The sequence below is a fragment of the Crotalus tigris genome, unplaced genomic scaffold (assembly GCF_016545835.1).
Source record: "Crotalus tigris isolate CLP2741 ecotype Arizona unplaced genomic scaffold, ASM1654583v1 scf7180000024437.13266115, whole genome shotgun sequence".
NCBI lineage: Eukaryota > Metazoa > Chordata > Lepidosauria > Squamata > Viperidae > Crotalus > Crotalus tigris.
Genome location: NW_024100606.1, coordinates 1,069,350 through 1,096,448, shown reverse-complemented (window position 1 = coordinate 1,096,448; position 27,099 = coordinate 1,069,350). Strand labels below are relative to the sequence as shown.

The following is a 27,099-nucleotide window of genomic DNA, read 5'->3' as shown; positions in this document are numbered from 1 at the left end:
TCCTTATCCATTTTGATCTTTTGTAGAAATTGGCCATATAATGCTTTTGCTGATTGCATTCTGTTTATGTATTTATTATATTATTTTGATATTCATATTTTGTTTCCTGCACATTCATTAAGTTCCAATTTTTAATTTGCATCAATGCTTGTCCTTGACCGCCTTTTAGATAATCAATAGTTCAACTTGAAGTAAACATCTGCCTCTTTTTTGCAAGGCAGGTATACTCTATCAATATCACAGAAGAGAATAATCATCAGTTTTCCTGTTTTGTGGTACAAACTGTCCAGTTAAAATTCCAGCAATATATCACATCATGGGTTTGGCCCAGATACTAATGGTTTTGATGATGTTTCCATTGTTCAATCATGTCTTTAAGCACTTTTTTCACTCTGGGTGTATTCTTTACTAATCACATTTTTAACTTGTTCATGTTTGATGTTATCCAACTATAAATTACTTGTAGGCATCTTCATGATGGCTCCTGATAGTTTCATCTTTTTAATTCCATTACTATTCATAATTTTATCCCAATTTATTGCTACTATAGTATGTTTGTTTAGGCCAGTGTTTCTCAACCTTGACAATTTTAAGGCATGTGGACTTCAACTCCCAATGCTGGCTGTGGAGTTCTGGGAGTTGAAGTCCACATGCCTTAAAATTGTCAAGGTTGAGAAACACTGGTTTAGGCCAAGTTCCATTGCTATGTCTGTGCTAAAAATTCTTAAGGTATTTATCCATGGCCGACAATGATTTCTGGTTTTCCACAAAGCTTCAAATCATCCACAGAAAAGCAAATGTGAGATTTAATTCACATATTTGGTATCTGATAACCAAGATTTGTTTTTTAATTATTATTATTATAATTTACATTTCCCTTCACCTATTATTTTGTCCTGTAATATTATATCTAAAGAGAGTTTCTCTTGGACATGAGAAAACATAAACTACATTAAATTTTGGGAAATAAATCAGTGCATCTTTTTATCTTTTAGGTTAATACAACAAGGTATCACATTAATTGAAAATAATTCTTTTGCTAATCTATCCACCCTCATACTTAATATGTTAAGTATGTTAATATGTTAACTGTTCAACTTCAAAGTTGTTTTTTTTTACCTGTCCAGGAAACATCCTCTTGGTAAATGGTACTGCATGTGGTGAAATTAAAATCACTGACTTCGGCCTCTCAAAAATCATGGACGATGACAGTTACAATTCAGTTGATGGCATGGAGCTGACATCACAAGGAGCTGGTACATACTGGTGGGTATATAATCTGTTTTTTGTCCTACTCATTCCACAATATTCTAAAAATACCTGTCATTAAAACTTGAGAAAAAACATATATTGTCAAAAGATTTTTGTAAAAGTAGGAGAAATAATGAGGACAGTAGATTCAACTAGCATATCAAAATCATAGTTTTCAGAGGAAATTAGATATCTCTTAGGAGTATGCAAAACAACTCAGGAATAGTTCTCTAGAATATACCTTTTGAGCTCTCTAGATAACCTTAGAACATTCTATTCCTAAACAGAGTTTTGCACATCCTTTGTTTTTCCTACTCATTTACTAATCTGACCTATTGAATTATTTTCAAAGACTTATTTGGTTATGTGAGAAGGTCCGTCTCTTGCCTCATTTCCAAACTATGGCATCTCAAGACAACATAAAAATTATTCTGGGAATATTTAAGGGAAAAGTAATTGCAAAGGACATGCTTATTTTTGTATATTTTTACTATGGAAATTAATTTAAAAAATAATCATAATTATGAATATTTTTCTCTAGAATAGCAGGTAGGTAGGCAAGTCAGTATAGCCCATGGGTGTCAAACTCACCACATCACGTGACATGTCATGATGTATCGCAACTTTTTTTGCATTGCTGGAGCTGGGGTGGGTGCGGCCTCTGCATGATGCAATCGGCCTGCGGGCTGGCAGTTGACACCCCTGGTATAGCCTATTACCCCAACAAACTGTGTAGACCTTGGACAAAAAATGAGAGAATAAGAATATCCTAGTATTTCCTTTTAAAAGGACCTATTATATTTGAGATAAAATTATAGAGCACTGGATATTTTGTTCCAAGGTTGAAATATTCATAACTTCCATTTCAAGTTCAGAACATTTTGTCCACATTCTACACATACATGACTGCAATTGTCTGAAGGGCACGATGTCTGAGAATCCTGAATGGGTAATGAGGTAAACATTACACCTAGCCACTGGTACACCATACACTTCCAAAGAAAAACAAATCAGAAGTGTTCTAGTGTTGTAAGTTACTTGAAATACAAGATGGATAATCTTTTGCCTGACCTGAACAAGTAAGTAATACTGTAAGATGTGGCTGGACTAAAGATCACTTGAGGATATGTATTTGGAGGGGCTCTCTGAAGGTATAGTGTCTTTTCCTTAGAAGCCATAAATCAGTTGAAGCAGCTGCATACTTGAGAATACTTGCTGTTTTCAAGTGAAGATGAAGGAGCCCCCTTCCCCTTTTTATCACCCAAATTGCAGTGTTAGCCTTGGTTATAGCATCGCAACTAATTCTCCAGAAAATGCAGGTCTATTAATGTAAAACAGGTGTGAAGGACATCTTTAAGAGTCCATAAATTGAACATATAGAAACAGGGTATAAAATCCACAATATTTGCATATTGGGTAGTACAGGGAAATTTGGCAATAACAGTAATGTTTATATCATTATTCCAATAATAGGCCATATATTAATAAAGCCAGCTGATTTCCTATGCTTGAATTTTTATATTGTTAAGAATAATTTTGCTATTTACAACTAATGTCATGGTTCCGACTAATGAAACACTTCAAAGAACTTCCAGGCATGTTTATCCTAAAGTCTTTATTAACAGTGTAACAAATCGACGGCACATCATGGATGTTTATGCCAGAATCTGAATTTCTCTTGCTTGCGTCTAACTTTTCTTTCTAAACCCCTCCCTTATTTTGCAGTCATAAGTCACATCTTCCAAATAGCCCGGAGGGCAAAGATTCACTTCCATTCCTTTTTCCTGGGCTTTTCCCTCCTCCCTCCTCTGCTCTGCATTAACTCTAAAAATACCAGACAGTTTTGCATATTTTGTCAAAGCAAGAATATACATTATTTGCAGCGTTGACAACTAAATTGTTGTAATAAAGAGCTGAAATAAAAGACATTTTGTTCAATTTTAAATCAAAGTTAAAGGAACTCAGTATCTTGCTGCTATTTTTGCAACAACAAAAAAGAAAGTTAATGGAAATTTATAGTAGTTGTTTGAAACAAGTAGTATTTGGGACTGTGTATGTTATATAGAACCAGACATGCCCTGATAAGCAAAAAAAAAGGGGGGGAGGGACTGAATATTAACCATATGAAATTCAGTAATAGTCCTTGAGTGAAATACGTTCTGCAACATAAATGATTAATGGTGAGAAAAGTGGGTATTTAAAATAAATGTAGCTATTGCTCCCTCTTCCTCAGGTATCTACCCCCTGAATGTTTTGTGGTTGGAAAAGAGCCTCCGAAGATTTCAAATAAGGTTGATGTTTGGTCAGTAGGAGTTATCTTCTACCAATGTCTTTATGGCAGAAAGGTAAATAAGGGGGCAACTAAGATACTGCAAAAAATATTCAGTGATTTTGAGCCTAAGTCTTATGTTAACAATTCCTAAAATTAGGAGGAGTGGTGACATCTTTTCCATCTAACAAATTTTATTAAAAGATAATAAGTTTTCGTGAGGTACAGGTTTCTAAAAATCTTTTAAAGTTAACGTCTGGGTTAAGTGTTAAAGCAGATATTCTGTCGATATAACTTCAATTTGTGCAAATAGATTCTGTTAGAAATGTCTGTGTTTATATATTAAATTTTCTGAATTTAACAATTTTTTGTATTGCCATTAATACCCAGGACTCCCAGTAGTTACAGGTAATACACATTAGCATTAACGCTTCCATGGTTAAAACTGTTATTATCAGCATTATATATAAAATGCAGTTAACCAACAATATGAACGTTTTGAAGACTTCAATTGTTTATTTTTATTTGTGAACTTGAAATGTAATATTTTTAAAAATCTGTCTAACTCAAAGGAAAGATGAAATTTGGGAAAGGAGAGATAATATAAAGAAAAATGAGAGGATTTCTGAAAAAATATACTTGGAATTTGATTAATTATTACAGCTAGCAGTTTTCTTTTACACTTCAAATGCAATTTACTCTCAGTGAAGAAATTCAGGTAAAGCATTCTCCCAAGAAATCGGCCAACCTTTGCCTAGACACATCCAGCAAAGGAGAGCCACGATTTTTCTTGTTAACTGATTCCGCAATTGAATTGCTCTTACTATTAGAAGGTGTTCCTACCAGTCAGCTTTCTTACAATAACTTGACCATTATACCATGCCAGGGACAATGGTGAATGGCCTTCTGTATGATCCCTTTCAATAGAGCAGAATGTTTTCATATCACTTCTTGTTCATCTTTTAGAACTTTTTAGTTTTGTGGTTATCCTTGTATCCCTTTCTTGCACTTGATGAGTCTTTTTCTTCCTCTGCAGCCCTTTGGTCATAACCAATCTCAGCAAGATATTCTGCAGGAAAACACAATCCTTAAAGCTACAGAAGTGCAATTTCCTCCTAAGCCAGTGGTAACACCAGAAGCAAAGGTAAAAAGGGTTATATTTGGTTCAGGGGACTAGGATTAGTCTATTTTTAGGGGTTTGTTTAATTCTCTATTGGACAAAAAAGCATTGAATTTTTGAGTTTATTCATCGTTTGGATTGCTTATCACCTACTTTTGACTGAGAAAGGGAAAATGTTCTTGCATTCCATAAACCTGTTATCTGCCTGTCTTTCTTCCATGGAGATAAGTTCTTTAAAAAAGGTAATAGACCAATGAAATAAATGTAGGGAAGAGTCATAACTGCATTTCAATCTGATTTTTAAGAGGAATTCCTATATCACAAATGAAAACTTGAGAGAAATCTATCTGGGGCAAATTTCAGATAGCATAGGAAGATTTTTCTCTAACTTTAATTTGCTATAATACTTTGTTAATGCAAAAAAATGATTTGTTTTTGCTAGTGCTGCTAGTTTCTTATCTTTACAAAAGGAGAAGAATACCAATTTTCATTTCTGGTGCCTATTTTCTCCTTGTCTTTCATTATTTTTTAGGCATTTATTAGGCGCTGCCTGGCATATAGGAAGGAAGATCGGATAGATGTCCAACAATTGGCATGTGACCCCTACTTGCTTCCTCACATCCGCAAGTCTGTATCAATAAGCAGCCCAGCTGGAGCTGCTGTCGCCTCAACTTCTGGATCTTCTAATAACAGCTCTTCAAACTGAGCAGGAACAATAGGCCAAAAATATAGATATAACTGGAACTGCAGAAGGAAACGGAGAGAGTCAGACATGTTTTGAGATGCAGCCTTGGGACTGGCAAGAAGTCTACAAAATGGCTCCAAGAAACCAGGATCAGGTTCTTTGTTTTTCTCTTGCATTCTTGTCCCATCCGTAGAGCAAGGCATCATTGATTCTCAGCAAGGATTATGGCAACTTAAGTTAAGTAGCCAAGGAAAAGAAGATTGGTTGGTCTAGTGCTAAGCAACTGCAAAAGCACTAACTGCTCTGGGCAGTGAAAGGAAAAAGGTGGTTCCATATACCGTGAACTTCCAAACACTACGGACCCAGAGTGCGGTTCCATGATGCAGAATGCACACATTTAGTGTGAAGAAATGTGGATTTGGTGGCAGGGTAAAGAGGCTGGAGACAGCCCGCCGTCAATATTTAAAATATTTTTTTTCTTTTTTGTAAGACTACATCTCATTGGAGGGAAGGGGAATAAACCACATAGGTCAATGGTATAAGGTAGCACTGAAGGTTTGGCATAGGATTTTTGTGCTCTCTACAAGAGAGTGCAGTGTCCTGCCTATTGACAGCACCAGCATTAGCATGTTATCCCAAATAATTTCATCTTCAGTAACAAATTTGTTTTCTGGATACAAGATGAATTAAATAACAAGTCAGTGTGGCAGCAATTTTTCCTTAGAGTGACTTCATAATCTGTGAGAAAGGAACGCAATGCAGAGATTACATAACAACTGTGAGCTTAGATTTCTCTCCCTTCTCAGCATCCTAAGAAAGTTACTGTTTTGTCAGGAATTCGACAGTTGTCTGCTCTCCCCTTTGAATAAATGTTGAATTTCTCTTTATTTTTTTCTTTCTCCACTAGTTCTTTGATCCGTTCATTGGTGTTTCCTTTAGAAAACCGTATTCTCTTTAACATGCACACAAATGGTGGCTCTAGCAAATCCTTTAGCCAAAGTTTTATCCTTCCTAATTTTTCATATTTGCTTTCTGTATTGTTGTGGATGCATTTGCTGCATTTACACCTTGAAGGAAGTGTATGTAAAAGAGGCAGACTTTTCTAATCTTCTGTCTTGTGTTTAATTTTCTTCTTTCTTAGGAAGTGTTTTTTTTAATATTCTTTAACTTTTTCATCTTCTAAAAAAAATCTTAAAAACCAAAGAAGAATCCAGTTGCTTGAAACCTGTGGCAAAATGCTACTTCTACAAATAGTTGAAAGGATGTTTGCCCCAAATTATTTGAGCTGTACTGTATGATCAAGTACCCTGGCACAGACCTCAGTTCTTCACTTACAGCTGATGATTCTCAGTCCTCCCTTAACTTCTTATAGGTAATATTACAAGCTGAAGCAGTCAGAGACCAAACATTTTGAAAGTCAAGAAAATTAGGAGGAGAGAGCAAAATAGGACATAAGGGCTTTTTATGTAAACTAATATGAGGATATCCTCTGGCTATATTTGCAGATTAGGTGATTGAGCATTGATTATTAGGTCTATTTGGACTCCCCACCCTTGCTTCTGAAGCATCGCAGTGCATGCAGCATTTGGTCAGAAGATGATCCTCATATTTAAATGGAATTAAATGAGCCTGTACAAAGAAAACACAATATGTCACTCTCACAACTAAAGATACCATATGAATGCTCATAGTGGTCATCTTTAAAATACTCTCCCCCAAATAGAGGCTATGACTACCTTCAGAATGGGAGGTTCTCATCAGTATGGACCGTGTCTTCCTCCTTTTTTCTTTTACTCTCAATCATAGTTCTTGCTTCTTTTCCTAGAGAAACAACTGATACTTAAGTATCTTTTACAGGAGACAAAATGTAAGCAGTCTCCAGGATTATCTAGATTGCTGGTGAATTACATCCATTGCACCTATTTCTCCCAATAAAGTTGTTAATTACCTTTGACACATATGAAAATAATAGGGTTTTTTTGTTTTGTTTTTTCCCTTCTCCCTTGTTTTTTCCCTTGCTTTCTTTTCTTAAAAGAAGTCAACTCATGTGTCTGTTTTTTTCAGGGTTCATATTTGCCATGGTTACTCATAGCTCTTTCACCAAAATGCAGTTCACATTAAATGTCAAAATACATAGGCAGAAATCACTGCTGCCATGACAAGATAAGGCTGCTTTCAGCTTGTTTGGACAGTAATGGTTGTCTCATTATCCCATCTATTTTGGGATAGGGTTTGCTTTATTTTTCCATAGCTGAATCCAAAATATGAAAGATTGTCCATGTCAGTGCTCAGGTCTAACATTGTAGTCTTTTGCTTTTCAGTTTTCTTACTTGGAAATAGATAGAAATCTGCATTTCATACTTTATCATTTAATTGATTTTTGATCATTAGCAGGAATCCTATCCCAAATAAAACTTACAGTACTTAATTTTGCTTTAAAAGGAATCTCAATCATAATTTTTTAAAATCCCAATATGACCCTCCCTCCCTGTCAGTTCACCCATTAAATAATAACTGTCTGATATTGATCTTCATTAATTGTACCTGAGCAGAAGCTTCTACTCTTCATGGAGTTCGTCACTAAACCTGGCTAAATCAGTCTGGATGAGAAATACAGACTATGAGTTTTTCATTTCTTTAAGCGGTTGCTGAACTGTTTTATTTCAGTATCCAAGCCTTTTTGTTGCCGCACAGTTCATTTAACTGAAAGGGAAAAGGAAAGATATATGGATTTGTGACTTGAAACTAGGCCAGACTGTTTTGGCTTTGCCCTACAGACAAAAATATGAATATTAAACACATTTTCAAAAATGCAATCTTTTCACTTGCCTGGTTTTATATTTAAGCTGTGTTATTACGGGAGGCATTAAAATCATGAGCTGTATAAAAGACATTCACTGATCCTGATCAAACAATACAAACAAATTGTTGGAGTACATAAAAATACTATTTCAAAAAGATGTTTCTCTAATAGGAATAGGAAGATCTGATAGATTTGTAAGTCAATTGTAAAAGGAAAAAAGGAAAGTGGGCAGAGATGGAGTGCTACCCTCCCTTAAATATAAATAATTGTGTAAATGATTCATCAAATGCAAAAGTTTTAAATTGGAGGCCAAATCCATCATGCTGGGGAAATCTCCATGATTGTTTGCCTTAAATGTTCTTTAGTATCAGAAATTCTTAGTGAAATTTTAGAACTTTCTCCAGATAGGTACTTGGACAGGACTTCTGTCCCCAATATAATATAGGCTACTATAATTCCTGAAGGCAACAAACTACTGAATTCCTGGCTAATGTCCATTTTTAATATTACTTTTTTGCTGTAGCTTTTTCCCATAATAGTAAATCATTCCCAGGATTAATCTCTTTATTTTGAAATAAAATTTCCCCATTCATTAGTACAGAAATATAGTGATAAGAGCCCTACAACAGACTAAACAAAACTGCCTAAAGCTGTGCATACTTCAAGAATTACAGTATTCAGAAACTGCTTCGGACCTCACCTAAACGCAGCTCATTTCTATTGATTAAAGGTGTCTTCTGTTTTTCATACTTGCACCAGAGTGGTGCCACTCTTTAAGGAAGGTAATGATTCCTTTAAAAAATAGCAAATGATTCCTTTGATTTTTTTAAAAGCATTAAAAAAAATCTTTTTTCCTCCTTATGTATGCAAAAGCCTAAAAAAGTCAGTCTCCTTTAGTGAATTGCAAAGAAGTGTTGTTCTCATGTAACATTTGAAATAATTTCAACTCATTTTCAAATATAAAATCCTTACAATTTTTTAGCTTATGAGACACCAGCCTGTGATAAATTACTGGCATTATCATGTCCAAAATACATTCTATGGGAACATAGTTCATTATATCTTCTTGTAGCATGTTATTTTACTTTTTTTCCTAAAATATTTTACTTTCATTAAGAAAAGGAAGGCAAAATTTCAAACAAGGTAAACATCTAATGATCAGGAACAATCTATAAATTATTTAAATTTCTTATATCTGCAACTTTCAACTGGGTAAAATGGTGTATCATAGGGCAAATCCTAGTCAACAAAGGTATTTCAAGCAGGCTAACTTACAAAATGATGGAACCATTACTCCTGATGGAATGAAATTTGGGAAAGTTGTGGCTGCATCAGAGCTCCAGGGTTGCTGATGCAGTCATGTTATTCACATTTTCAAAATCCCATGACATTTTCCCAGTCACTTGTGCAATCCCTCAATTCTTCCCCACTCAGAAGTAGCCACAGCCTGCCTGGCTAGAAGGGAAGGGAGGAAAGGAAAGAGAAAGGAAGGGAAAAATTTCTAATTCTCTCTGCCAGATTTCCACAAGGGAATTCAGTGGGGAAGCTGATAGGAAGTCAGAAGTAGGTCTCACTCCCACTGATTTTTTGTCCTCTTAGTGATAATCCTGTTTCTCTATTTAAGTAAGCAAATATTTAAAATGATGACACTGATCCTTATTTGCAACAAGAGATCAGCTTGACAACTTCCCACAAGTGAATTGGAACACTTGCAGGAGAAAATCAGTGGGGATCATATTATAGCAGCTGATGGTGGAAGCATGCCAATGCCTTTGGATTGCAACTTCCTTCCTGAGAAACCTGCAGGAAAGGTTGCAAGTTGGAATTCTTACACAAATATACACAACAAAATGCTTAAAAATGCAAATAAGATCCCTTTTCATGTATCCCATATAAATCTGTGTATTATTACAGTTGGGAAAAGTCTCCCAGCCCCCACTTAAAAACTGCAATTATAAGCCCTCTATTGGAATTATAAACCCTCTAATGGCCATACTTATCCCAGGAAAGTTGAAGAATGATGTTCCATCTATTTCTGGAAAAATGAGAAGATTGCCTTTCAGTTTCAAACAAATATAGCTGATAAAGTACATGGACCCATTTCAATCTGGCTTTTGGCTACTGAATTGCAGCAAGGTAGGGGCTGCAAGTACTTCTGGGAGAGTAGTATTCCATTAAGAATTATTACTGAGAAGCCCTATTATATCATATTTGCCTCACAAACTTTATGGAAGATACGAACTTAGGGCAGGCATCTTGATCAACACAGTATGTTCAATGCTTGCAAAATGCTGTCTAAAATACCCCAGTGCAATAAAGCTCTATAACACAAATGGGAGAGTATAAGTTATTAATTATCCTAGACCTTTTGGCAATTTTCCATACATATTCATTCACAGTACTTCTGAATCCTATGATACAATATTGTACAGTGGTGTCATATGGGGTTGCCATTCCCCAGTAATTTCAATTCTTTGTACCCAAAACTGCTGCTGGGAGATCATTATTGATCAATATCTATCCAATCGACCCACTTACTCAGAATCTACACCAGGGTTCCCCAACCTTTTTGGTTCCACGGACAGATGGCTTCAGCAGTGGAGGGTGAATAGTTTTGTGTGTGCAGCATAAATCCTATGCATATGTTTCACATGCTCACCCACTGGTTCAATGACCCTGTTCTCAATGAGGTCCTGGTGTTGGGGACCCCCTATTTATATGAAAATGTTGGGGGAGATCATGTCAGAGCTATGCCAACGTTTTACTGATGATATTTCCATTCCTCCTTTTTCCTTTTTCCTCCTTTTCAAATTTCCTAAGTATGATAATATTCTGAGTGAAACTGAAAAAAAAGAGAAGACAAAAGTCCAATTAAGTAGGAAACTACAATTATTGACTGTTTAGTCAGTTTTGGACCCAATTCAATTTCTGAAAGAGCAAGTCCACACTCTGAGAGTGCTCCTTAATCCTCAGCTGTCACTGAATTCTTAGATGACAGCTGCAACATGGAGTATTTTCACACAATTAAAGCTAGTATACCAACTATTAAACAGTCAAAGCTAGTAAAGATTTCGTCTATTTTATACCTTAGTTCCATCCTATCGTGGCTATGGAAACATGTTGAATGTAAGGCTATCCTTGAAAAGTGCCCAGAAATTCCAGTTGGTGCAAAATACAGCAGCTAAGCTTAATAACCAGAAGAAATTGGGATCACATTATGCCTTGAATCACATTGGTTTTTAGTTGCTTTCTAAGCATAATTTAGCTTGGGACCTGATTATCTGAAGAATCATTTCTTGTTTTAAGTACCTCTATCTAATTGTTAGGATCTCTCTGAGAATACCTTTTGATAATCTTCCCCATCTCACTAAAAGAGGCTCTAGAGAAGAGGACTTTCTACATTGCTCTGAAATAATGAAATGTAGTTCCTAAGCTGTATTGGACTTCTCTCTGTATTTAATTCTCTTTTGCCAGGGTTTAATGCATGATTTTAGCATTCATTTACATTTTTAATCTTTTATTGTTTTTTTTATTTAGCCACCTTCAATGGCTAAAACAGGAATTACAACAACTGCATGAGGCAAATGTATTGCTAATTCTTCAAACCATCATCTCACTGAAAAAGAAAGATCAAGCTGTATCTCATTATTACCCTCTGCTAATCTATAACACCTCAGAATGGTCAGATCTTATATGTGAAGGATGAGAAGATTAAGAGCTTAGGTATATAAATCTTGATACTTAGTTTTCTTCACCTGATTGGGCCAGAAGTTTCCACTTCAGTCTTCATATTGAAAGTCTTCTTAAAGACTCTTCTAGATAATCATAAATAGGTTCTTGAGTATTGCCTTATGTCCTTGTATTAAAATACACCCTAAGTGTTGACAAGATCTGCACCATGCCTTGCTATTTTAAGTGGCTATTAACCCATCTTCTCAATTAAACCCCTTCTTTAAAATAAATATTTAGGCAGATAAATCTGTCAACTATCAAAGAGAGCTCATCCCATTAACTTTATCCAGGTTACTCATTTCCTTTATATTATATTAAGAATAAAGAAAAATTCCAGTGTCTATTCTTCCAATTAAATGATCAAGAACAAGGATTAATTAACACAAATACTGGTTCTGCAAGGACTCTCAAGGTTGTATATCTGAAACAAAATGTTCCAAGTCCATTTGTTGTTGTTAGTTGCGAAGTCATGTCTGACCCATTGCGACGCCATGGACAACGTTCCTCCAGGCCTTCCTGTCCTCTACTCTCTTCTGGAATCCATTTAAGCTCCCGCCTACTGCTTCAGTGACTCTATCCAGCCACCTCATTCTCTGTCATCCCCTTCTTCTATTGCCCTCAATCTTTCGCAGCATTAGGCTCTTCTCCAGTGAGTCCTTCCTTCCCATTAAATGGCCAAAGTATTTGAGTTTCAACTTCACTGATTAAACAGACAAGTAAAATAATTCTATGTTAGAATCTGAAAAGCTTATATTTCAACCTTTAAAATGTGGATGACCAACAGAGTTGAATTTTAAACTAAAATTGAAACTAAATTAAATTAGTTAAATTAAATTGAATTTTTATTTAATTTAGCTCAGTTAAGGTTCTTTTTCTCATTAGAAGTTATGTTGTTGTTAATTGCGAAGTTGTGTCTGACCCATCGCGACCCCATGGACAACGTTCCTCCAGGTCTTCCTGTCCTCTACCATCTTCTGGAGTCTATTTAAATTCACACCTACTGCTTCAGTGACTCCATCCAGCCATCTCATTCTCTGTCGTCCCCTTCTTCTATTGCCCTCAATCTTTCCCAGCATTAGGCTCTTCTCCAGTGAATCCTTCCCTTCTCATTAGATGGCCAAAGTACTTGAGTTTCAACTTCAGGATCTGGCCTTCTAAAGAGCAGTCAGGGTTGATTTCTTCTAGGACTGACCAGTTTGAACGCCTTGCAGTCCAAGGGACTCGCAGGAGTCTTCTCCAGCACCATAGTTCAAAGGCCTCAATTCTTTTGCGCTCAGCCTTTCTTATGGTCCAACTTTCACAGCCATACATTGCAATGGGGAAAACCATGGCCTGGACTATACGCACTTTTGTTGGCAGGGTGATGTCTCTGCTTTTTAGTATGCTGTCAAGATTTGCCATAGCTTTCCTCCCCAGGAGCAAGCGTCTTTTAATTTCTTGGCTGCAGTCCCCATCTGAGGTGATCTTGGAGCCCAGAAAAATAAAATCTGTCACTGCCTCCATTTCTTCCCCATCTATTTGCCAGGAATTGAGAGGGCCGGATGCCATGATTTTGGTTTTCTTAATGTTGAGTTTCAAGCCAACTTTTGCACTCTCCTTCTTCACCCGCATCAAGAGGCTCTTTAGTTCCTCTTCACGTTCTGCCATTAGAGTGGTATCATCTTCATATCTTAGTTGTTGATATTTCTCCTGGCAATCTTAATTCCAACTTTTGTTTCATCTAGCCCTGCCTTTCTCATGATGTGCTCTGCATATAAGTTAAATAGGCAGGGCAACAGTATACAGCCTTGCCGGACTCCTTTTCCAATTTTGAACCAATCAGTGGTTCCGTGTTCGGTTCTCACTGTTGCTTCTTGACCCGCAAATAGGTTTCTCAAGAGACAAATGAGATGGTCTGGTACTCCCATCTCTTTAAGAACTTGACACAATTTGTTGTGATCCACACAATCAAAGGCTTTAGCATAGTCAATGAAGCAGAAGTATATGTTTTTCTGGAACTCCCTAGCTTTCTCCATGATCCAGCGTATGTTGGCAATTTGATCTCTAGTTCCTCTGCCTCTTCGAAATCCTGCCTGTACTTCTGGTAGTTCTCGATCCACATACTGCTGGAGTCTAGCTTGTAGGATTTTAAGCATAACTTTACTAGCATGTGAAATGAGTGCAATGGTGCGATAGTTTGAACATTCTTTGGCATTGCCTTTCTTTGGAAGTGGAATGTAAACTGACCTTTTCCAATCCTGTGGCCACTGTTGAGTTTTCCAAATTTGCTGGAAAATTGAGTGTAGCACTTTTACTGCATTGTCTTTTAAGATTTTGAATAGCTTAGCTGGAATACTGTCACCTCCACTAGCTTTGTTGTTGCTCAGATTTTCTAAGGCCCATTTCACTTCACATTCTAGGATGTCTGGTTTGAGGTCAGTGACCATCTCATTGTGGTTATCTGGGATGTTAAGCTTATTCTTGTATAGTTCTTCTGTGTAGTTTTGCCATCTCTTCTTAATCTCTTCTGCCTCTGTTAGGTCTCTGCCATTTTGGTCCTTTATCATGCCCATCTTTGCATGAAACATTCCCTTCATATCTCCAATTTTCTTGAAGAGATCTCTGGTCCTCCCTATTCTGTTGTTTTCTTCTATTTCTTTGCACTGTTCATTTAAGAAGGCATTCTTATCTCTTCTAGTTATTCTCTGGAATTCTGCATTCAATTGGGTGTATCTTTCTCTTTCTCCTTTGCCTTTCGCTTCCATTCTTTCCTCAGCTATTTGCAAAGCTTCCTCAGAAAGCCATTTTGCTTTCTTGCATTTCTTTTTCTTTGGGATGGTTTTAGTTGCTACCTCTTGTACAATGTTGCGAACTTCCATCCATAGTTCTTCAGGCACTCTGTCTATCAGATCTAATTCCTTAAATCTATTTGTCACCTCTACTGTATATTAATCAGGAATATGATTTAGTTCATACCTGAGTGGCCTAGTGCTTTTCCCTACTTTTTTCAATTTAAGCCTAAATTTTGCAACAAGAAGCTCATGATCTGAGCCACAGTCAGCTCCTAGTCTTGTTTTTACTGACTGTATAGAGCTTCTCCATCTTTGGCTGCAGAGCACATAGTCAATCTGATTTCTATGTTGACCGTCTGGTGATGTCCTGTGTAGAGCTGTCTCTTGGGTTGTTGGAAAAGAGTGTTTGTTATGACCATCGTATTCTCTTGACAAAATTCTATTAGCCTGTGCCCTGCTTCATTTTGTACTCCAAGGCCAAACTTGCCTGTTATTCCGGTTATCTTTTGGCTTCCTACATTAGCATTCCAATCCCCCATGATGATAAGGACATCATTTTTTGGTGTTAATTCTATAAGGTGCTGTAGGGCTTCATAGAACCGGTCAATTTCATCCTCTTCAGCACCAGTGGTTGGGGCATAGATTTGGACTACTGTGATATTGAATGGTTTGCCTTGGATTCGAATTGAGATCATTCTGTCATTTTGGGGATTGTATCCCAGTATTGCTTTTCCTATTCTTTTATTGACTATGAAGGCTACTCCATTTCTTCTGAGGGATTCTTGCCCACAGTAGTATACCTGATGGTCATCTGAGTTAAATTCACCCATTCCTGTCCATTTTAGTTCGCTGATTCCTAAGATGTCGATGTTCAGTCTTGTCATCTCTTTTTTGACTACGTCTAGCTTGCCTTGATTCATGGATCTTACATTCCAGGTCCCTATGGAGAAAAAATCTTTACAGCATCGGACTTTCCTTTCACCACCAGATATATCCACAGCTGAGCGTCCTTTCGGCTTTGGCCCAGTCGCTTCATTCTTTCTGGCGCTACTAGTACTAGCCCTCTGCTCTTCCCCAGTAGCATATTGGACACCTTCTGACCTGAGGGGCTCATCTTCCAGCGTCATATCTTTTTGCCTTTTAGTACTGTCCATGGGGTTTTCATGGCAAAGATACTGGAGTGGTTTGCCATTTCCTTCTCCAGTGGATCACATTTTGTCAGAACTCTCTGCTATGACCTGTCCGTCTTGGGTGGCCCTGCACCGCATAGCTTATAGCTTCATTGAGTTACGCAAGCCCCTTCGCCACAACAAGGCAGTAATCCATAAAGGGGGAAATAATAATTATGACAACAATATTGGCAATTCAATAGTAGGTAACAATAATATTATTCTCAACCACCATCCTGTGATCCCCCTCCAGGCATATTTCTAAACATCAAATGTTGCAAGTTAATCTCTCCTCCAAAATTAAAAGGGGTGAGAACTGCTACTATGAGACTAAGGTATAACTGAGGTGACGCAGCAGTTAGAGTGCAGTACTGCAGGCCACTTTAGCTGACTGTGTTCAGCAGGTCAGCAGTTCAAATCTCACCAGCTCAAGGTTGACTCAGCCTTCCATCCTTCCGGGGTAGGTAAAATGAGGACCCAGATTGTTGGGGGCAATGTAAATATATATATATACATTGCTTACTGGTGTACACCGCTTAGAGAGTGCTTGCACTTAAAGCGGTATATAAGTCTCATAAATAAATAAATAAATAAACTGCTGCACCATAACATACTATTACTATTACATTGATGTTGGAAGCACCTACCAATGCTCTTACGGCTTGAAAGGATTAGCCCGTGACATCACCATTGCCCGTGGAGGCTGCTTTCATGTCCCTGGTATTTTTCCATCAAATTGGTACCTATTTATTTATTACATTTGCATGTACACCATAACCTAAAAATGGAGCAGGCAGTTATACCTTAGATGACAAAAGCCAGGAATCTTATCAAAAAGATTGCTTCAAGAGATACATTAAAAAGAAGACAAATCCTTAAGGATCAAAGTGGTCCTGAAGCCTGCCCATTCTTGGAGTCCTCCTAGATCTGGATCTGGTAGCTTTTGTCTGTCTAGCTGTTCCTTGGCAACCTAACTGAAAAGAACATACTGTAGATAAGTAAGGGTGTGTGTGTGTGTGTGTGTGTGTGTGTTTGTGTGTGTGTGTGTGAAAGAGAGAGGGGGGAAAGGAAGGAAGGAAGGAAGGAAGGAAGGAAGGAAGGAAGGAAGGAAAGAAAGAAAGAAAGAAAGAAAGAAAGAAAGAAAGAAAGAAAGAAAGAAAGAAAGAAAGAAAAGAATACATTCTAACCAGTAAAGTTTTGCAGTGACATTGAATTCATTGTCTCGGTGTTCAGTTGATTGCATGTGCATTAGTGAGTGACCATAACTGACCATGGGAGGATATGTTGTACTACTATTAGAGGTGTCCCACATATATTTAACTGGCAGAGATTTGATTGGACTGTTGTGGCTGTCATGTTGACCTTTTTAAAAAACATATTCTGCAGATACTCCTGATGAGAGCTCTCAGCTACATTATTAGAAAACATTGTTGCCTAATTTACGTTACAGTTTACTAGTTTGTAGATTGCATATTGGTTTGTAAGTTGTAGTTTATGGCTTGGAATGTAGTGTGTGCATAGCCAATTGTGTCTTGTTCAGTAAAGCATATCTAAAAATAAAGCTGAAGTTTACTTGAAATGTCTTATTTCTCTTGATTGGAAAAGTTCTTAGATCCATTGCCTGAAAACCGGGAAATGAAGCTGTGATTTTAGGAATGCTCTTTTGCTTTTAACAGTAACTTCAGCTGTAGCATTTAGAACCTGACATTTATCTTTCATATAGGACAAGCAAAGTTTAAAAGTTGATCTATTAGATCAGAGCCTACCTCAGATGTTCCCAGGCTGGTATACCTCCACAACTGTTAGGATTACCCTTCTTAGAATTTTTAGACAATCTGGCCAAGAGTCATACTTGATGGCACTTGGGGAGAACAAATTTGGAAGGTATGGGGGGGTCTAATAATTAAACAAATTGGGAATTATTAGTAAATGACTCTTGTAGATCAAGAAAAATTAGTTGCAATCAAGAAGATGCTATGAAAGAAAGAAAGAAAGAAAGAAAGAAAGAAAGAAAGAAAGAAAGAAAGAAAGAAAGAAAGAAAGAAAGAAAGAAAGAAAGAAAGCCCTGAAAACTGATATCTAGGCTGAGCCCATTCTCTGAGGAAGTGTTTCTTAAAGGTGCTTCTGGGGGTCCCCACAAAATCATCTTTGAATCTTCAAAGTCACAGTCACAATGATTTGCCAGTCTATGTGCAATGTACAATGATACAGCATTTAAAATTCCATCAAACAATTGAGAGAAGCGGTAGCAACTGCAAATTAATCAGTTTTAATTTTTAATACGGTAAACATTGATATACATAACCCATACATACCTTAAGCTCTTTTGGGGCAAGCTCTCTTTTTAAAGTGAGAATGGATCCTGAAGAAACACTGCTCTGAGGTACTATTTTTAAAAATAAATAAATAAATAAATTGTATGCTTGGTCCTCTCATTGAGCATCATTCTCTATTTTGCTCTGATACCAACCAGTCGATCCCAGGATTCTAGTAAACAATAAAATATATCCTGGAAGCCTAAAGTCTGCCACCAATCCAGATTCCTGCGGTGAAGAAAAATAGCTATTTCAGCCAGTAACAATGGTGAATCATTTCACTGGGATCAAATTGAATTATGGCTGAGCAGGAGTCAGAATAGAAGCAGCTTGGCTGCTTCATAATTCACCTTGAAAGGATTTTTTTTTCTTTTACTCTCTTCAACCATTTTCTGTTCCATCTGGCAAAGAAAAACTTCAAAGGAAATGGCAACCATTGCTACAAACTCATTTTCCATTTAGGAGAATAAGTGAGAAAAAGCAAAAGAGGGATTGCTCCAGTAAGAGGTTTATTTAACATAATAGGCAACATTTATATTTTTGGTAAGCTGCAAGCCATAAATTGAATGCTTAATGTAGTCCATAACACTGCAGAAACGCAACTTCAGATTTAGCATAAAAATCAATTTCAGCTTTTATTTGGCTGCTGCAGAGCAGTTTAAAACATAAACTGTAACAGAACTGTGGATAACATCCAAGCATCATAATACCCCTTTGCTCCAAGCAAATCAATAAAAAAAGGACCTTCCTGTATTTAAAACACACTCTCTCACAGATGCATTTGGATATACTTCCACAATCCCTAATATTGTTCCCTGCTATTGATCATTTTGTTTTTTGAGCATACTATCTAAGGAAAAAAAATACGGGATGCATTCATGGATTGAATCCCATGGCTCAAGGGGATCACCTCTATGTAAATTCTTTAACCTCTTACTCACTTCTCCATTAACAAAGGGAACATGTAACTGGCTATCCAAAATTTCCAACAATTTGTTTATAGCACTGATGGACAGTTGTTTGCATCATATAGCAGAGAAAAACAGAGGGTTAGAAATAAATAGGTCTAGAACAGACCTGGGCATGTTATGGCCTCCGGGACAGCCAAAGGGCTACATCCAGTCCTTTGTCTATCTCTGTCCAGGATGCATGAATTCGATCAAATGTAGAAATCAGATATATATGTGGCCCCTTGGGGAAATTAATCGCCCACCCCTAGTTTAGAAAAAGGATGGGGCTTAGCTAATCATTTTTGTTTGCATACTAGATAAGCAAGGGGGAAATCTTAGTATTAACAGACTAGGAACTTGTTCCCTGTGTTCCCCCTTGTCTTTGGTGGGATTTCAGTCCTAAACATTGTAGCCTAGTTCCTGGCTTTCCTTGATCTGACACTGCAAAATATGACAGTGATTGCAAGGGGGGGGGGAAATCCAAAACATTGACCATTCCTATTGAGCAAGGATCTTGTCAAAGGCATTCTCGTCCTTCTACTTTACAAGGGCAAGTATTCAGAAAGTTCACTTACTGCACCATATGGCACTTGAGTACAAAATATATTAGGAGCCTAGCATTTTGTTCTTGCCAATTTTAGTGAAACTTTGTTGTGGTGCTGTTGTTAAACTAATGGCATACAAACTGCATGCCTTATTGTCCATTTTCAGAACTGCTGCCTTATGACAGTAGCTATGGGCACCCTGAAGTCTCAGGGCTGCTTGTGACTCTCAAAACCCTCTAAATCTGTCCCCTCATTTATGATATAATTCTCCACAGTTTGTATGCTTCATCTATAGTGAATTCCCCCACCTTACTCCTATGAAATGGAGTGTTACCAGCCAACAAAATTTTGCCTACTATCTTATGGAATAGTATGGTAACCAGGTTTTGCCAACCCATAATAGAATAAGGAATAGAGCTGGAAGGGATCTTGGAGGTCTTCCAGTCCAGTCCCCTGCTCGAGCTGGAGAACCTATACCATTTCAAACAAGTGACTGTCTAGTCTCTTCTTTAAACTCTCCAGGGATGGAGCATCCATGACTTCTGAAGGCAAGCTGTCCCACTGGTTAATTGTCCTCACTGTTAGGAAGTTTCTTCTTAATTCCAGGTTGCTTCTCTCTTTGGTCAATTTCCAACCATTGTTTCTTGTCCTCCCCTCTGGTGCTTTGGAGAATAACATGACCCCATTTTCTTTGTGCCAGCCTCTCAAATACTGGAATACTGCTATAATGTCACCCCTATTTCTTCTTTTCTTTAGATTAGCCAAACCCAAGTCCTGCAGCCATTCTTCATATGCTTTAGTCTCCAGGCCTTTGATCATCTTAGTTTCTCAACTATGAACTTTTTTTAAGCCTAATATTAATATTACTTTAGGTAGGATATACATAGTGGTTATTTAAAGTTAATAGTCATTTAATAGACTTTCACTTTTATAGTTAACTGCAGTTTTAATAATCTCTTGGACTGCCAGGAGTTCAAATCAGTCAGTCCTAAAGGAAATCAACCCTGTCTGTTTTTTGGAAGGGGAGATATTGAAGGTCAAATACTTTGGCCCCCAAATGAGAAGAGAGGACCACTCGGAAAATACCCTGATGTTGGGAAGGATTGAAGGCAAAAGGAGAAGGGGACAGCAGAGAATGAGATGGCTAGATGGTATCATCAAGGCAATGAACATGAATTTGGGTAAACTCTAGGCAACAATGGAGGACAGGGTATCCTGGCATACTATGATCCATGGGATTGCAAAAGTAGACACAACTTAGTGACTGAACAACAGCAAGCAGTTTTAATAAATCTATTATTGTTATTTGTTTGAGGCCTTGAAGGTTATTTAAAGTATCATTGATTTTGTCTGCAGCTTTGAGTTCCCTGTCAGAGATCTAAGGAGTACATAAACATTTAAATTAAATAAATGGAAATGCATTTGTCTGCAATATATGAGGTATTTGACATTTGAACATCTAACCTTTCTCAGGTGTACTGCTCCCTTTAAGTATTGTTATAGACTGCGCACAAAGTTCTCTTGGTGTCAGGATATGAATGGTGAAATAAACCTGAAATGAAAGCTACTCATGTTTGGGAACATGGTATATTGTCAACAATTTTGTTTAAGAACAGTTTTAAGATATGCTTAAGGGTCTTTTGGGTATAGTTAATGATTCACTTTTATACATGAAACACCTGCATAAGATCAGCCACTCACTCAAATCTCAAAATTCACTTGAGAATAGCTTCAAAAGTTCGTTGTCCTCATGATCCCCATTATTCAAAGAATCAGTGCTAGAATGTATAAAACTTGATTTTGATCACCTTATTTTCCCAAATAAAACTGGGTTTTGGCTCCATTCACATCTGCTGTGAATTCTACATATATAAAAATATGCTATGTAAAACCTTAAGTGTCTTTTTAAAAATATTTTTCAGTATTCATGATTGCAAGTGATTTTCTCCTATGCTTTAATAACTATATTTACAAAAATAGACCACTTAGTGTACACTTTTCTTTGATATAGACATGTCTGTAAGTTTATTTTTACTTGAATCCACCCTGGAAAATTCTACCCTTTGGGTTTTGTTATATGATTTCATTCTGATACTAATATAGGTTTGGAAAGTGTGAATTAAGTAGATCCAGATAAAATTCTACTATTTACAGTGACAGGGTTTTTTTTCAGAAGCATATTAGACAAAAATAACTGTCTAATTATATTTTAAGGAAAATTTGTACCTAACATAATGCCTCTTTTTCTTTTCCCTTTAAAAGGTGGGTGGAGAAAACTAATACCAAATAAGAAAAAGCAAATCAAAGTTCAGTATCTGTTGTTCATTCTGAGCTTGGAAGAAGTGATAAGTCAGTCCATGTCAGTTTTTCCCACATTCATACATAATATTGCTTAATTTGCAAATATTGTTTTTAACGGCCAGGAAATTCCATACTATTTTAATGTGTTTTTATCCTAAAATGCTTACTGCCATATGAAAAGTAAGGAAAAAGATATGAAAACAAACATAAAAACACAAATAAATATCTATCTATCTATCTATCTATCTATCTATCTATCTATCTATCTATCTATCTATCTATCATCTATCTACCTCTGGTATCTTGAAATCTACATGTTTGGTATGTAATTTAAAGTCCCATCAGGACTTTAAGCCATGTTTCCCTGTGCAAAATCTCATTAACCAACATGGATGGACCCACATAATGCATGCAAATATCACTTCCATCCTTTCCTCTCCACCATAATGAAGTTGACAGTCAACATCTTTTAAGGTTGTCCTAGTAAATATAAAAAATATTTTACAGAATCGGTCTCATCTTAAAATAATCATTAACATAATATTATTTAAATCTTTTAACTGACTTATTATAAGAGTCAATTTGGTGTAAAGGTTAAGACACCATGATAGAAACTAGGAGACTATGAATTCTAGTTTAAGCACAAAGCCTTAGGCACAAAGCCAGTTGAGTGAGTTTGGGCCACTCACTTTCTCTCAGCCCTGGGAAGGAGACAATGGCAAACCACTTCTGAAACCTTGCCAAGAAAACTGCAGGGAGGACCTGAAGCACATCATCAATATCAATATCATCAAAGTTACTACATTCCTGAATGATTTTGAGTTTTCACCAACAACCCATTTTCCCTATAAAACTTTCTCATGGGGAAAAAGTTTATATTCCACGAAACAATTAAAGACAGTGTAGGTGAAAAACTTCACCTGAGAGAAAGTGAGTGGCCCAAACTCACTCAACTGGCTTTGTGCCTAAGGCTTTGTGCTTAAACTAGAATTCATAGTTTCCTAGTTTCTATCATGGTGTCTTAACCTTTACACCAAATTGGCTCTTAGAATAAGTCAGTTAAAAGATTTAAATAATATTATGTTTAATGATTATTTTAAGATGAGACCAATTCTGTAAAATATTTTTCATATTTCTTTTTGTACGGGAAAGAAATAAAAGAGAAATACTATAAGTGAAATCTTTTTGGGAAAAAAAGAGAGAATTGAAGAGAAAAGCACGAGAAATTGCAAATAGAAAAGGAGAAAAAGCACTGCAAATAATAAGAAATAAATTTTAAAAAAGATTTAAAAAGAAGCAAAAACTTTTTAAAAATTAAATACAACAATAAATGTAACAGGGATTTGAAAATGAATCACAATGAAATTCAGTACAAGAACTCTGCAATCACCAGTAAGATAGCCCATCTCTTTCTGAAAAATATGAAAAAAGATATTTAAAAACTTCAACTTTTCTCATCGCAGAAAAAATAAGCTTTTCTGTAGCCTCTTAGATCATTAAACTTATTCACTCCAGGATCCAGAGATAAACCACACACACAAAAAATCAGGATAAAAAATAATAATAATCCCCTTGTATTTTGCTGCCAAATGAGCTTTACTGAATAGCTTGCCTTGTGAATGTTTTGTAGAAACAGATATGAAACAAACATTATTTTTTTCTGCTTGCTGATAGAAATGCAAGATCTGAAACTGTGCTCTAGATTTGAAAAATCTCACAAAAATATGACCAAGTTTCTATAATGAATAGAAATGAAAGCCTAGATAATGTTTCAAGTTAACACAAAGATCTCTTGTATAGATTACTATAACCTTATCTTGCTTATGGTTGTAAGTAATGCTTAAAAATCATAAAAGTATCCTTATTAATTATATATACTATAAGATTTTATTGTTTATTCTCAATACTGTTCTGATGTCTCTACCTCACTGCTTATTAGATTTTCGAATTGGATGCCTCTTCTTTAATGTGACTCATGAAGGTTTTTGAGGTTTTTATCCCACTATTTTCTGTTTAGAGAATCAAGTTCTTTGTTTCATCTCCAAAAAGTCTGCTTTTGCCTCATCTCCCAAGAGTCATGGAAGGAAAAATAATAATTGAGACAACCCATGTATTTTTTTTTTTTTGACCAAGCATGTTTATGAAGTCCTTTTCAAGTCTGTCTCAGATAAAGGTTTCTCCAACCACCCTACAATCATAGGAAAAGGTAGGGCTGCTTTAAAGAGTAGCAAGCATTTGCCAAGTTTATTCTCCTGCATATTCAAAACATCTTTTTGTGATTGAATCTGAAGCATCTGCCAGTTCTGATATTGTTGGTGTACCTTAAAAATACTCTTTCAATGATATCTGGACCATTTCTTCTTTGTTTGTTTGCTTTACCAGTGGTGGGATTCAAATATGTGAACAACCAGTTCTTTATGTGGATGCTGCTTCCAGAAGTCCATTCTGGGCCTGGGCAACAAAAAATTAGCTACCGGTTCTGCCGAACTAGTGCGAACTGGCTGAATCCCACCACTGACTTTAACTCATTATATCAGTGCTTCTCAACCCTGGCAACTTTAAAATGTGTGGACTTCAAGTCCCATAATTCCCCACTCAACAATTCTGGGAACTGAGTATATCATATATCTTAAGGTTGCAAAGCTGAAAAACACTATGATATATCATTATAGCTGTTTATACCATTTATATCTATGCCATGTTAGCGTCTCTTCCAACTATTATTATTATGGATCATCGCACAGTCAGCCAGATGTTCAGACTGGATTTGGCATTTTGCCTACCTATCAAGTCCTTACCCAGGACCTGGGATAGGCAGATGAGGATGTTTGATGGTATTACAGATATCGTCGCAGGATGGAAACAGTTCCTAGTAAGGCCGCCTTTTGCAATTGACTAATAGTGAATTTGTCAATGCCAATGGTGTTCAAGTGGTGCTACTATTGGTACTATCCTTGCTTGCTTTTGCCACAGTCTTTCTATTTCTATTTGTAGGTCTTTGTATTTTGTTATCTTCTCCAGTTCTTTCTCTTCTATTCTGCTGTCTCCAGGCACTGCCATGTCCACTATCCAGACTTTTTTGTCTTTCTTGTCGACAATTGTTAAGTCTGGGGTGTTATGTTGCAGGTGCTTGTCTGTTTGAATTCTGAAGTCCCAGAGCAGTTTAATTTTATCATTTTCTATGACTTTCTCTATTTTATGATCCCACCAGTTTTTGCTTACAGGCAAATGATTTTCAATCACTGTGTATCTGTGACGGGTAAACACCTTTTCTTCCAGTAGTTCTGTAGCTGCTGACCGTGGTTGCTCAGCCAACAGTCCTGAGTCTTGTAACCCATTTTTCACCAGATATCCAGGTACTCCAATATCTAGCACAGACCTTGTTAACCCAGGTGACATCCGAGCCGCTATGGCATTCTGAAATTTATGTCTCACCATATTTTTTATGGGAGAGACACTCTTTGTCTGACTCTTCTGATGAGACCTGTCCAGTATGTTTGAACCTCTGGCATAGCTCTCATCTTCCTCAGAGTACACAAGCCCCACAACCACGTCACGGTAGTGCCTCACTTATTATTATTATTATTATTATTATTATTATTATTATTATTATTATTATTATTATTATTATTGATCATCACACAGTCAGCCAGATGTTCAGACTGGATTTGGCATTTTGTCTACCTATCGAGTCCTTACCCAGGACCTGGGATAGGCAGATGTGGATGTTGATGGTATTACAGATATCGTCGCAGGATGGAAGCAGTTCCTAGTAAGGCCGCCTTTTGCAATTGACTAATAGCGAATTTGTCAATGCCAATGGTGTTCAAGTGGTGCTCCAGTTGTTTTGGGATTGCACCCAAGGCGCCTATTACTATTGGTACTACCCTTGCTTGCTTTGCCACAGTCTTTCTATTTCTATTTGTAGGTCTTTGTATTTTGTTATCTTCTCCAGTTCTTTCTCGTCTATTCTGCTGTCTCCAGGCACTGCCACGTCCACTATCCAGACTTTTTTGTCTTTCTTATCGACAATTGTTAAGTCTGGGGTGTTATGTTGCAGATACTTGTCCTATTATTATTATTATTATTATTATTATTATTATTATTATTATTATTATTATTATTATGCTTCTAAACTGTTTCTATTCATATTTGTTCTTGGAACTATTTAGAAAACTTCTATGTATGAATCCATGCCTGTTTTTGTCTACAAAAAAAGCTGGGCATTGTGTTTTTCCCACCCTCCTCAATGCTATAATTTATAAATTTATCAGAAGAAAAGGGAAAATAAAACTTAGCATCTTCTGTCACCAAGCATTCCATTTCTCTAATTAACATTCCCACTGACCCAGAGATAATTTTTTGTGCAAGTGACGCAAATAACCAGAAATAGAGCACTCTGGTGTCTGCCTGTTTATAATAATGGAAGTTGCTTTTTTGTCATTATGTGCTACTAAATTAATTATCCCCAATCCTAAAATCTGCATCAAATTCAGAGATCTTTCCTTTTAATTTATCTTTTGATGGTGAACAAGCCACATAAAAATCTTTTCCATCTTCAATATTGAATTTGGGATTTAAATCATCCAGACTAACAAAGTAGATCTTTCTAAGATATGAACAATCTGCTATTTAGCTATACCTCTTTGTTTTGGCCAAGAAAGAAATAATCCCAGTTCCAATCCACTAATATATGTTGATGGATATATTACATGATTGTCTGTTATTTTTATATGCTCAGCCAGTATGACTCCAAGTTTACCTTCATCTGAAAATAATAATATAAACAATTATTATTAACTACATTAACAGTGACTATAATAAAGAATCTGGCTGGAATTAGGGGAAAATATTCTAAGCAAATACAAATTCATTGCAGAGTTCTTTGGTAAAATTGGAAAAGTTCATTTCAGGCTAATATATGAGATAGCTGAGAAAAATGCATTTCATCGAGGTTGAGATAGCTGTGACAATCATGCTGATGAACTTCTAGAGCAAATTAAATCAAAGAGAAAAGAATTATGTTACTGAACCTCAAAACAGCCCTACTCCTTCCTCCCTTCATTCTCCACATTCAATTTTCATAGCAAATTAAGGCATATATATTTTCACATGTAATTCAGTAAGACTTACTTCTAAATAGGCAGGTTGCACAATTATTTCAGTGCACATCTACCTAGAAATACAT

General features: G+C 36.5%; 1 protein-coding gene across 9 annotated transcripts in view; it reads left to right on the top strand.

Annotated features, from left to right (window-relative positions):
- TLK2 (tousled like kinase 2) overlaps positions 1-8,141 on the top strand; it is a 51,013-nt gene extending 42,872 nt beyond the window's left edge. For 8 of the 9 annotated variants that reach the window (XM_039331634.1, XM_039331635.1, XM_039331632.1 and 5 more), the window contains exons 19-22: positions 1,128-1,266; positions 3,485-3,596; positions 4,557-4,664; positions 5,173-8,141. In XM_039331634.1, coding sequence (XP_039187568.1) covers positions 1,128-1,266; positions 3,485-3,596; positions 4,557-4,664; positions 5,173-5,346 — 533 coding nt within the window. In that variant the 3' untranslated portion in view covers positions 5,347-8,141. The remainder of the gene's footprint in view (positions 1-1,127; positions 1,267-3,484; positions 3,597-4,556; positions 4,665-5,172) is intronic. The other variant, XM_039331638.1, reaches the window with a different exon arrangement.
- Positions 8,142-27,099: the final 18,958 nt, after the last annotated feature.